General features: G+C 48.0%; 1 protein-coding gene across 1 annotated transcript in view; it reads right to left on the bottom strand.

Annotated features, from left to right (window-relative positions):
• The window catches only part of reps2 (RALBP1 associated Eps domain containing 2), a gene marked incomplete at its 3' end in the record, with an annotated part of 131,509 nt that overhangs the window by 46,748 nt on the left and 71,083 nt on the right, over positions 1-13,678 (bottom strand). The window contains exons 13-15 of the mRNA XM_079507048.1: positions 11,834-11,979; positions 9,162-9,223; positions 5,146-5,238 (exon numbers count right to left, since the gene is read on the bottom strand). Of these exons, the coding sequence (XP_079363174.1) occupies positions 5,146-5,238; positions 9,162-9,223; positions 11,834-11,979 (301 nt within the window). The remainder of the gene's footprint in view (positions 1-5,145; positions 5,239-9,161; positions 9,224-11,833; positions 11,980-13,678) is intronic.

Raw genomic sequence — 13,678 nt, 5'->3', positions numbered from 1 at the left:
CTCTGAGACGTAGTGGAGTAGAAGTAAAAGTGTTGGATATAAAAAAAGTAAAAAAATATATATACCTCAAAATGAAATGGAAGTATTGGAAGTTGTCAGGTTGTAACGCTCTGTTCGCACAATCATTACACAAGCTTCCGTTTTTAACCTGTATTATTTTAATATAGTTGTATAATTACCTCATATGTTGATAGATAGATAGATAGATAGATAGATAGATAGATAGATAGATAGATAGATAGCTGCTCCCATGCTACCTTTGTCCTTCATGTGTCTTTCCTGACGCTGTCCAGTGTCTCTGTCAGTCAGGGTGTGTCTGTGGGACAGATAGTCCCACAGACACACCCTGACTGACAGACGCTGGACAGATAGTCCCACAGACACACCCTGACTGACAGAGACACTGGACAGTGTCAGGAAAGACACATGAAGGACAAAGGTAGCATGGGAGCAGCAGGTCTTAAAAGCATGACATGTTACTTCAACCAGAAATAAATCTCAGGATTCATTGGCTGGCTTCCCACGCCAGTCCATATTACAAGCGCCGTTTGATGTACGCCCGCTTGTCACGGCCGGGCCCTCAACTCATTTCAGGACTGAAATAGGGAGACATCTTTATTTATGGGGTCCTGTCACCTGAGGAATTACGACGACGTGGGGATGGGATGGGTTTTTTCAAGGACAACCTGATTACACGGCTCAACTTCAAGCAGAAATGGGCCCTTACAAAAAAACGTTTAAATCATGAGTGGTTGTAAACGGTGCGTGTCAAACCGGGTTCAGGTGAAGGATACAGCGATAACTGTAGCAGGAGAAGAAGAAAGATGTGCACGGCGAAAGATGAGCTCCCAGTGTTTTATTTGCTTTTTCACAATGTTTTCGCGTCCACAGAGCCCACGGACGGTGACCTCGCGTCCACACAGCCCACGGACTGTGACCTCGCGTCCACACAGCCCACGGACGGTGACCTGGCGTCCACACAGCCCACGGACGGTGACCTGGCGTCCACACAGCCCACGGACTGTGACCTGGCGTCCACACAGCCCACGGACGGTGACCTCGCGTCCACACAGCCCACGGACGGTGACCTCGCGTCCACACAGCCCACGGACTGTGACGAGCTCGCGTCCACACAGCCCACGGACGGTGACCTCGCGTCCACACAGCCCACGGACGGTGACCTGGCGTCCACACAGCCCACGGACGGTGACCTGGCGTCCACACAGCCCACGGACGGTGACCTGGCGTCCACACAGCCCACGGACTGTGACCTCGCAGCCCACGGACGGTGACCTCGCAGCCCACGGACGGTGACCTCGCGTCCACACAGCCCACGGACGGTGACCTCGCAGCCCACGGACGGTGACCTCGCGTCCACACAGCCCACGGACGGTGACCTCGCGTCCACACAGCCCACGGACGGTGACCTCGCGTCCACACAGCCCACGGACGGTGACCTGGCGTCCACACAGCCCACGGACGGTGACCTGGCGTCCACACAGCCCACGGACGGTGACCTCGCGTCCACACAGCCCACGGACTGTGACCTCGCGTCCACACAGCCCACGGACTGTGACCTCACGTCCACACAGCCCACGGACGGTGACCTGGCGTCCACACAGCCCACGGACGGTGACCTCGCGTCCACACAGCCCACGGACTGTGACCTCGCGTCCACACAGCCCACGGACTGTGACCTCGCGTCCACACAGCCCACGGACTGTGACCTCGCGTCCACACAGCCCACGGACGGAGACCTCGCGTCCACACAGCCCACGGACGGTGACCTCGCGTCCACACAGCCCACGGACGGTGACCTCGCGTCCACACAGCCCACGGACGGTGACCTCGCGTCCACACAGCCCACGGACGGAGACCTCGCGTCCACACAGCCCACGGACGGTGACCTCGCGTCCACACAGCCCACGGACGGTGACCTCGCGTCTACACAGCCCACGGACGGTGACCTCGCGTCCACAAAGCCCACGGACGGTGACCTCGCGTCCACACAGCCCACGGACGGTGACCTCGCGTCCACACAGCCCACGGACTGTGACCTCGCGTCCACACAGCCCACGGACGGTGACCTCGCGTCCACACAGCCCACGGACGGTGACCTCGCGTCCACACAGCCCACGGACGGTGACCTCGCGTCCACACAGCCCACGGACGGTGACCTGGCGTCCACACAGCCCACGGACGGTGACCTCGCGTCCACACAGCCCACATCACATCAGCAAGATTCATGTTTATAAAGGTGAATGTGATTGAAGACTGAATAAAGTTTTGTAAAACAAAAAAAAGGAGAAAGACACAGCGAAGCAGGCAAGTCTCTTGATACGCAGTACCACAAAGACTTCTGAAAAAGGTCTGGAATTAAGCTACCAAATCGCAGAGATGTTGGTAAAGTTAAAACTGCCACATACATTGGCAGAAACGGTAATAGCCAATTCATTCAAACTCGCGGGGGGTGTGGGCTTGGTGCCACCAGATTCTGCAAAGGAATTAGCTCTGTGTCAGTTTGTCCAGCGTCTCAGCCAGGATAAAAACTCTTTGTTCAGGAAAACAAGCTCAAGGTTCACACTAAGACAGAACTATTTTCATTTATTTGTATCAAATATTTTTTGCGTTTTTTTTTTTTTACATTTTTTTGTACAAAGTGCTCAAGTTTAAGACCATTGTATTGTGGCAAAATATTTTTGTTCTTGTTTTTACAACTCCTTTTTTTATTTAGAAGTATTACTTTGCATTGACAAATTGAACATGTGTGTGTTGCTATATTTTGTATATTGAGTTTTCAAAAATAAATTGATGAAACTGAGTCATTGTCTCTGTCCCTTTCTTTCTCTTTAAAGTTATTTGATGAGTGCTGTCATGTGTGTTTTTAAAAGTATATTGGGTTCAAAGAAGTTTTACTCTGTCAAAAGTATAATGTGTTTGGTATCAAAGACGTTTTACTATATATATATATATATATACACACATGCACACCCCCCGTATATCTAGGTGTGCCCCGAGATGTTTAGGCTATGAAAAGTGTGCCCCGGGACAAAAAAGGTTGGGAAACACTGCTCTACAGTATATGGAACTTACGAATATATATTCTTTCAGAGCGAACTTTTTTTTTATTTTGACGTCAGGCCTACATGGGTTAAAGATATGATCGGGTCTAGAGAGAATCAGGATTTGTTTGTTTGTAGATTCATTTATTTTTAATGAGTGGCCCCCAGACCCCCACCAGGCCCCCCAGACCCCCACCAATGAGTGGCCCCCAGACCCCCCCAGACCCCCAGGCCCCCAGACCCCCACCAATGAGTGGCCCCCAGACCCCCCCAGACCCCCAGACCCCCACCAATGATTGGCCCCCAGACCCCCCCAGACCCCCAGGCCCCCAGACCCCCACCAATGAGTGGCCCCCAGACCCCCCCAGACCCCCAGACCCCCACCAATGAGTGGCCCCCAGACCCCCCCAGACCCCCAGACCCCCACCAATGATTGGCCCCCAGACCCCCCCAGGCCCCCAGACCCCCACCAATGAGTGGCCCCCAGACCCCCCCAGACCCCCAGGCCCCCAGACCCCCACCAATGAGTGGCCCCCAGACCCCCCCAGACCCCCAGGCCCCCAGACCCCCACCAATGAGTGGCCCCCAGACCCCCCCAGACCCCCAGGCCCCCAGACCCCCACCAATGAGTGGCCCCCAGACCCCCCCAGACCCCCAGACCCCCACCAATGATTGGCCCCCAGACCCCCCCAGACCCCCAGGCCCCCAGACCCCCACCAATGAGTGGCCCCCAGACCCCCCCAGACCCCCAGGCCCCCAGACCCCCACCAATGAGTGGCCCCCAGACCCCCCCAGACCCCCAGACCCCCACCAATGAGTGGCCCCCAGACCCCCCCAGACCCCCAGGCCCCCAGACCCCCACCAATGAGTGGCCCCCAGACCCCCCCAGACCCCCAGGCCCCCAGACCCCCACCAATGAGTGGCCCCCAGACCCCCACCAATGATTGGCCCCCAGACCCCCATCAATGAGTGGCCCCCAGACCCCCACAGACCCCCAGGCCCCCAGACCCCCACCAATGAGTGGCCCCCAGACCCCCCCAGACCCCCAGGCCCCCCCAGACCCCCAGGCCCCCCAGACCCCCACCAATGAGTGACCCCCCAGACCCCCGAGTGGCCCCCAGACCCCACCAGACCCCCACCAGGCCCCCCAGACCCCCACCAATGAGTGACCCCCAGACCCCCGAGTGGCCCCCAGACCCCCCCAGACCCCCAGACCCCCAGGCCCCCACCAATTGACCAGAACTACTTATTATTCACCAAAACCAGACCAGAACTCCCTTCTGGTTTTGGCACTCAGGCAATACATACAGCATTATCCTGATTCTCTCTAGACCCGATCATATCTTTAACCCATGTAGGCCTGACGTCTCTAGACCCGATCATATCTTTAACCCATGTAGGCCTGACGTCTCTAGACCCGATCATATCTTTAACCCATGTAGGCCTGACGTCTCTAGACCCGATCATATCTTTAACCCATGTAGGCCTGACGTCTCTAGACCCGATCATATCTTTAACCCATGTAGGCCTGACGTCTCTAGACCCGATCATATCTTTAACCCATGTAGGCCTGACGTCTCTAGACCCGATCATATCTTTAACCCATGTAGGCCTGACGTCTCTAGACCCGATCATATCTTTAACCCATGTAGGCCTGACGTCTCTAGACCCGATCATATCTTTAACCCATGTAGGCCTGACGTCTCTAGACCCGATCATATCTTTAACCCATGTAGGCCTGACGTCTCTAGACCCGATCATATCTTTAACCCATGTAGGCCTGACGTCTCTAGACCCGATCATATCTTTAACCCATGTAGGCCTGACGTCTCTAGACCCGATCATATCTTTAACCCATGTAGGCCTGACGTCAAAAATTCAAAAAAGTTCGCTCTGAAAGAATATATATTCAAAGATTTGTGCCGTATTTTTACGATTTTTCAAAAATAGCGAAAGTACAACATAATGCTTAGTTAAAACAACAAAAGGGGTTCCTGTCCAGAATGGATTAAACTTCATTAAAGAATGAGCACTCGGTATGAAAGCCAAGCAGCTGTAGCTCATGAAGTGGAGTCTCTCTCACCTCTTCTCTGAAACGACTGAAGTCAGCGAAGTTGTGATGCGGCACCTTCTTCTTCTGTGGGGTTTTCTCCACAGCGCTGAGGAAGTGAGGAGCCTGGAGGAGAAAGATGATGTACTTCAACTTCACATAATGACCAGCAGATAGCTTCATGACCAACCACCTGTAATGCACTTCAACTTCACATAATGACCAGCAGATAGCTTCATGACAAACCACCTGTAATGTACTTCAACTTCACATAATGACCAGCAGATAGCTTCATGATAAAACACCTGTAATGTACTTCAACTTCACATAATGACCAGCAGATAGCTTCATGACAAACCACCTGTAATGCACTTCAACTTCACATAATGACCAGCAGATAGCTTCATGACAAACCACCTGTAATGTACTTCAACTTCACATAATGACCAGCAGATAGCTTCATGACAAACCACCTGTAATGTACTTCAACTTCACATAATGACCAGCAGATAGCTTCATGATAAAACACCTGTAACTGTACACTGTGAAGCTTGAGTGTTTTAGTCATTCATTGTTTATGAATTGTCACGGTGGTTCATTGTCTATATGTCAAATGAAATGTAAAATGTTAAGTCCATATAATGGGCTGGGCATCCTCGGAAGTGTGACACTTTAATAAAGAAAAATCAATCACTCAATCATGTACTTCAACTACACATAATGAGCTGCAGATTCGACTACACATAATGAGCTGCAGATTCAACTACACATAATGAGCTGCAGATCCAACTACACATAATGAGCTGCAGATTCAACTACACATAATGAGCTGCAGATTCAACTACACATCATGAGCTGCAGATCCAACTACACATAATGAGCTGCAGATTCGACTACACATAATGAGCTGCAGATTCAACTACACATAATGAGCTGCAGATCCAACTACACATAATGAGCTGCAGATTCAACTACACATAATGAGCTGCAGATTCAACTACACATAATGAGCTGCAGATCCAACTACACATAATGAGCTGCAGATTCAACTACACATAATGAGCTGCAGATTCAACTACACATAATGAGCTGCAGATTCAACCACACATAATGAGCTGCAGATTCAACTACACATAATGAGCTGCAGATCCAACTACACATAATGAGCTGCAGATTCAACTACACATAATGAGCTGCAGATTCAACTACACATAATGAGCTGCAGATTCAACTACACATAATGAGCTGCAGATTCAACTACACATAATGAGCTGCAGATTCAACTACACATAATGAGCTGCAGATTCAACTACACATAATGAGCTGCAGATTCAACCACACATAATGAGCTGCAGATTCAACCACACATAATGAGCTGCAGATTCAACTACACATAATGAGCTGCAGATTCAACTACACATAATGAGCTGCAGATTCAACTACACATAATGAGCTGCAGATTCAACTACACATAATGAGCTGCAGATTCAACTACACATAATGAGCTGCAGATTCAACCACACATAATGAGCTGCAGATTCAACTACACATAATGAGCTGCAGATTCAACTACACATAATGAGCTGCAGATTCAACTACACATAATGAGCTGCAGATTCAACTACACATAATGAGCTGCAGATTCAACTACACATAATGAGCTGCAGATTCAACTACACATAATGAGCTGCAGATTCAACCACACATAATGAGCTGCAGATTCAACTACACATAATGAGCTGCAGATTCAACTACACATAATGAGCTGCAGATTCAACTACACATAATGAGCTGCAGATTCAACCACACATAATGAGCTGCAGATTCAACTACACATAATGAGCTGCAGATTCAACTACACATAATGAGCTGCAGATTCAACCACACATAATGAGCTGCAGATTCAACCACACATAATGAGCTGCAGATTCAACTACACATAATGAGCTGCAGATTCAACCACACATAATGAGCTGCAGATTCAACCACACATAATGAGCTGCAGATTCAACTACACATAATGAGCTGCAGATTCAACTACACATAATGAGCTGCAGATTCAACTACACATAATGAGCTGCAGATTCAACTACACATAATGAGCTGCAGATTCAACCACACATAATGAGCTGCAGATTCAACCACACATAATGAGCTGCAGATTCAACTACACATAATGAGCTGCAGATTCAACTACACATAATGAGCTGCAGATTCAACTACACATAATGAGCTGCAGATTCAACTACACATAATGAGCTGCAGATTCAACTACACATAATGAGCTGCAGATTCAACCACACATAATGAGCTGCAGATTCAACCACACATAATGAGCTGCAGATTCAACCACACATAATGAGCTGCAGATTCAACCACACATAATGAGCTGCAGATTCAACTACACATAATGAGCTGCAGATTCAACTACACATAATGAGCTGCAGATTCAACCACACATAATGAGCTGCAGATTCAACCACACATAATGAGCTGCAGATTCAACTACACATAATGAGCTGCAGATTCAACTACACATAATGAGCTGCAGATTCAACTACACATAATGAGCTGCAGATTCAACCACACATAATGAGCTGCAGATTCAACCACACATAATGAGCTGCAGATTCAACCACACATAATGAGCTGCAGATTCAACTACACATAATGAGCTGCAGATTCAACTACACATAATGAGCTGCAGATTCAACCACACATAATGAGCTGCAGATTCAACCACACATAATGAGCTGCAGATTCAACCACACATAATGAGCTGCAGATTCAACTACACATAATGAGCTGCAGATTCAACCACACATAATGAGCTGCAGATTCAACCACACATAATGAGCTGCAGATTCAACTACACATAATGAGCTGCAGATTCAACCACACATAATGAGCTGCAGATTCAACCACACATAATGAGCTGCAGATTCAACCACACATAATGAGCTGCAGATTCAACTACACATAATGAGCTGCAGATTCAACTACACATAATGAGCTGCAGATTCAACCACACATAATGAGCTGCAGATTCAACTACACATAATGAGCTGCAGATTCAACTACACATAATGAGCTGCAGATTCAACTACACATAATGAGCTGCAGATTCAACTACACATAATGAGCTGCAGATTCAACTACACATAATGAGCTGCAGATTCAACCACACATAATGAGCTGCAGATTCAACCACACATAATGAGCTGCAGATTCAACTACACATAATGAGCTGCAGATTCAACTACACATAATGAGCTGCAGATTCAACCACACATAATGAGCTGCAGATTCAACCACACATAATGAGCTGCAGATTCAACTACACATAATGAGCTGCAGATTCAACCACACATAATGAGCTGCAGATTCAACCACACATAATGAGCTGCAGATTCAACTACACATAATGAGCTGCAGATTCAACCACACATAATGAGCTGCAGATTCAACCACACATAATGAGCTGCAGATTCAACCACACATAATGAGCTGCAGATTCAACTACACATAATGAGCTGCAGATTCAACTACACATTATGAGCTGCAGATTCAACTACACATAATGAGCTGCAGATTCAACTACACATAATGAGCTGCAGATTCAACTACACATCATGAGCTGCAGATTCAACCACACATAATGAGCTGCAGATTCAACTACACATCATGAGCTGCAGATTCAACTACACATTATGAGCTGCAGATTCAACTACACATAATGAGCTGCAGATAGCTAAGCTTCATGACAAAACACCTGTAGTCTCCTCATTTGAACACATCAACCCTATCTGGGCACATCATAATAGTTGAACATTTGCCAAAAATAGCCAATCGAGCTTGTAGATCGACAATATTTTAGCAAAGAGATATTGGTGTGGACGCATAAGAAAGCGATGCAGTTGTAGCTCAAGTCCAGTTCTTTGAGACTCGAGGTTTTAAATAAAAGTCAAGTTCTTTGAGACTCAAGGTTTTAAATAAAAGTCCAGTTCTTTGAGAATTGAGATTTTAAATAAAAGAAGGCCTGTGAATACCTGTGTGACCGAAGGTCTGGGGGGCAGTGCAGGAGGAGGGGGCAGCCATCCACTTTTTATCCCTGAAAGCACGCACGCACACACACACACACACACACACACACACACACACACACACACACACACACACACACACACACACACACACACACACACACACACACACACACACACACACACACACACACACACACACACACACACACACACACACACACACACACACACACACACACACACACACACACACACACACACACACACACACACACACACACACACACCTTTAAAACAACAGTGCACAGCGTCAATCGCTTCTATTGTGCATTCAGGTATTCTCATGTCTCTCTCAAAACACGACATCCAGGGTCATTGTTTCCAATAACCACAAAAAAGGAATTCCAGGACTTCAGAGCATTTTGGTTTTTTTCCGTCCGCCAACGCGTCCCGATCGATGTGAACGCCTCCCCGCCCGTCCAGGAAGTAAACACTAGACATGCAACCCTTCTCCTGTTGCCCTTTTGTTACGAGGAGAAAAGAAGCCTGTCGTAAACAGAATATAAGAGCCGATCCCTCCCCTGTGGACGTTTAATGTTCTCTGTCATAATAACAGCAGGGTGGATTCCCCCTCATGGAAACACAACACTACGATGTGAGCAGACCGTCCGTCCCGGGCGCAGGGCAGCACAGCCTGACCCATATCGCTCTGACTGATAATGGTAATCATTTGATTTATTTTTTTCTTTCATAATCCTATAATTGGCTTCAGGGAGGACCGGAGGACTGGCGTTTACAAAACAAACATCCTACTATAAATGTGCCACGTCACTGTCTGCGTGTGTGTGTGTGTGTGTGTGGTTATAATACACGAGAACCGTTTGCCCCACCGACGTCACATTCGACACACGCGTTCCACACACCCGCAGGGAGTGCAGTGCCCGGTATTGAGTCGGTCGGACCCACGGTTCTCCAGAACCACCACAAAAGGCTCTGGTCAGGCTCTGCCAGTGGGCCTAATCAGCCTAAATCTGCCTCTGCCTCAGCCAATTGATTGCCATGGCAACCCCACACTTGCCAATTGATTACTTAACCAGTCCACTCTTCAGACACAGGCAGACAGACAGATACAGAGATCTCCATGTGGGACACAGGCAGACAGACAGATACAGAGATCTCCATGTGGGACACAGGCAGACAGACAGATACAGAGATCTCCATGTGGGACACAGGCAGACAGACAGATACAGAGATCTCCATGTGGGACACAGGCAGACAGACAGATACAGAGATCTCCATGTGGGAGACAGGCAGACAGACAGATACAGAGATCTCCATGTGGGACACAGGCAGACAGACAGATACAGAGATCTCCATGTGGGACACAGGCAGACAGACAGATACAGAGATCTCCATGTGGGACACAGGCAGACAGACAGATACAGAGATCTCCATGTGGGAGACAGACAGACAGATACATAGATCTCTATGTGGGACACAGGCAGACAGACAGACAGATACAGAGATCTCCATGTGGGACACAGGCAGACAGACAGACAGATACAGAGATCTCCATGTGGGACACAGACAGACAGACAGACAGACAGACAGATACAGAGATCTCCATGTGGGACACAGGCAGACAGACAGATACATAGATCTCCATGTGGGACACAGGCAGACAGACAGATACAGAGATCTCTATGTGGGACACAGGCAGACAGACAGATACAGAGATCTCCATGTGGGACACAGACAGACAGACAGACAGACAGATACATAGATCTCCATGTGGGACACAGGCAGGCAGACAGACAGATACATATATCTCCATGTGGGACACAGGCAGACAGACAGATACAGAGATCTCCATGTGGGACACAGGCAGACAGACAGATACATAGATCTCTATGTGGGACACAGGCAGACAGACAGATACAGAGATCTCTATGTGGGACACAGACAGACAGACAGATACAGAGATCTCCATGTGGGACACAGGCAGACAGACAGATACAGAGATCTCCATGTGGGACACAGACAGACAGACAGATACAGAGATCTCCATGTGGGACACAGACAGACAGACAGATACAGAGATCTCCATGTGGGACACAGACAGACAGACAGATACAGAGATCTCCATGTGGGACACAGACAGACAGACAGATACAGAGATCTCCATGTGGGACACAGACAGACAGACAGATACAGAGATCTCCATGTGGGACACAGGCAGACAGACAGATACAGAGATCTCCATGTGGGAGACAGACAGACAGATACAGAGATCTCCATGTGGGACACAGACAGACAGTTAAAATGGGTGCTATGACAACAGGTATTGCATACTAGATCTCCATATACAGTATGGGCACAAAATGACACAGACAGATAGTTAAAATGGGTATTATTAGGTTCCCAAGTTGCATCGTTCCCAAGTAGGCCCGTGGGCGACGGGCACGTACAGGTCTAGTTGAACTAAAGACAAATATTAAACCTGTATATAGGAGGGGCTCAAAAATAGCTGATCTACAACGTCTAATATGCGTTGCGATGTGACACGTTGTGACCTTGTAGATCTGCATTTCTTTTTTAGCCTTTTGAATAGTATAAAATAGTTTAAATCTGGACACGGGTGGGTGGGTGGGTGTGCTCTGGTAAAGGAATGGTACCTTGAGCGCCGCCCTGCTGGAAGAGCTTGTTGAGGTCCAGAGAGGAGGCTCTGGAGTGGCTCTTCTTCTGGGGGCGGGGGGGCGGGGTGGGGGGCTCGTTCTCTGCTTTCTTCATGGCGTCATCGATGGACGTGCTGGAGTAGGACCTGGCAACCACATGACAACATGTTATACACTTCTTCATGGAGTAGGACCTGGCAACCACATAACAACATGTTATACACTTCTTCATGGAGTAGGACCTGGCAACCACATGACAACATGTTATACACTTCTTCATGGAGTAGGACCTGGCAACCACATAACAACATGTTATACACTTCTTCATGGAGTAGGACCTGGCAACCCACATAACAACATGTTATACACTTCTTCATGGAGTAGGACCTGGCAACCACATAACAACATGTTATACACTTCTTCATGGAGTAGGACCTGGCAACCACATAACAACATGTTATACACTTCTTCATGGAGTAGGACCTGGCAACCACATGACAGCATGTTATACACTTCTTCATGGAGTAGGACCTGGCAACCACATGAGAACATGTTATACACTTCTTCATGGAGTAGGACCTGGCAACCACATGACAACATGTTATACACTTCTTCCTGGAGTAGGACCTGGCAACCACATGATAACATGTTATACACTTCTTCATGGAGTAGGACCTGGCAACCCCATCACAACATGTTAGACACTTCATCGTGGAGTAGGACCTGGCAACCACATGATAACATGTTATACACTTCTTCCTGGAGTAGGACCTGGCAACCACATGAGACCATGTTATACACTTCTTCATGGAGTAGGACCTGGCAACCAGTAAGGCTATATCCAACGTTGAAGCTGCCACTACCTACTGGCGAAAAGTGGAACTGCAGCACGTTGATGGAGGTGGTCGGACGTTCATTGACGTCATGTGCGTAACGTGCTCTTCCGCTACTCGAGCCATTGAGTTATAATTGTACTTCCGGCAGTCTTCCGGGTGCTTCAAAACGCCACTGAGCCACTTCCATTGAAATTAATAACAACATTATAGTACACACTTCTTCATGGATGATTGGACCCTGGCACAAGATAACAGCAACATAGACGTAATAGAGCGTCGCAGTCCCGCCTCCTACCAGGGACCAGGAAATGATTCTCCGTTCATTTTCAGACATTTCAGAAAGTATTTATTTAAAGACGTTTACGCCGCGGACAAAGCCAACTCGAGTCGTGACAAATCATGACAACAAACACAATTTTTGGGGCCGAAAAAATAATTAGAAAGAAGAAAAAAACGGCAGGTTACAACACTTTGTTGTTTTTCTTCTTTGTAATTATTTGTTTGGTCCAAAATATTGTTTGTGTTGTCATGAGTTGTCACGACTCGAGTTGGCTTTGTCCGCGGCGTAACCGTCATTAAATAAATACTTTTTGAAATATGTCTATGGGAAAAATGCATTGGGATTCATTTCCTGGTCCCGGGTAGGAGGCGGGACTGCGACGCTCTATACAGGGACTTTTCATTGTACCCTACCCATTGGTCATCAATGTACATGCCATGGTGTGTGTGTGTGTGTGTGTGTGTGTGTGTGTGTGTGTGTGTGTGTGTGTGGGGGGGGGGGGGGGGTAGTCATCATCAAACAGCACCATATTGTTTAAAAAACATGGAAATAGAGAATCTCCATCATCCTCCTTAGACCTACAGTATGTCTATCTACCAGTGATGTTTTCTCTGCTGTGTTTTTCAACAAGGCACACTGTTTTCAAACGGCTCTAACTCGGAAACGCCATCATGTGCAAATGGAATATCTGTTTCCTGTGAACACAGCACACGTGCCCGTGGGTCGTGT

This window comes from Electrona antarctica (assembly GCF_951216825.1).
Source record: "Electrona antarctica genome assembly, chromosome: 7".
Taxonomy (NCBI): domain Eukaryota; kingdom Metazoa; phylum Chordata; class Actinopteri; order Myctophiformes; family Myctophidae; genus Electrona; species Electrona antarctica.
The sequence above is the reverse complement of the archived record's forward strand: the minus strand, read 5'-3'. Positions and strand labels throughout refer to the sequence as shown.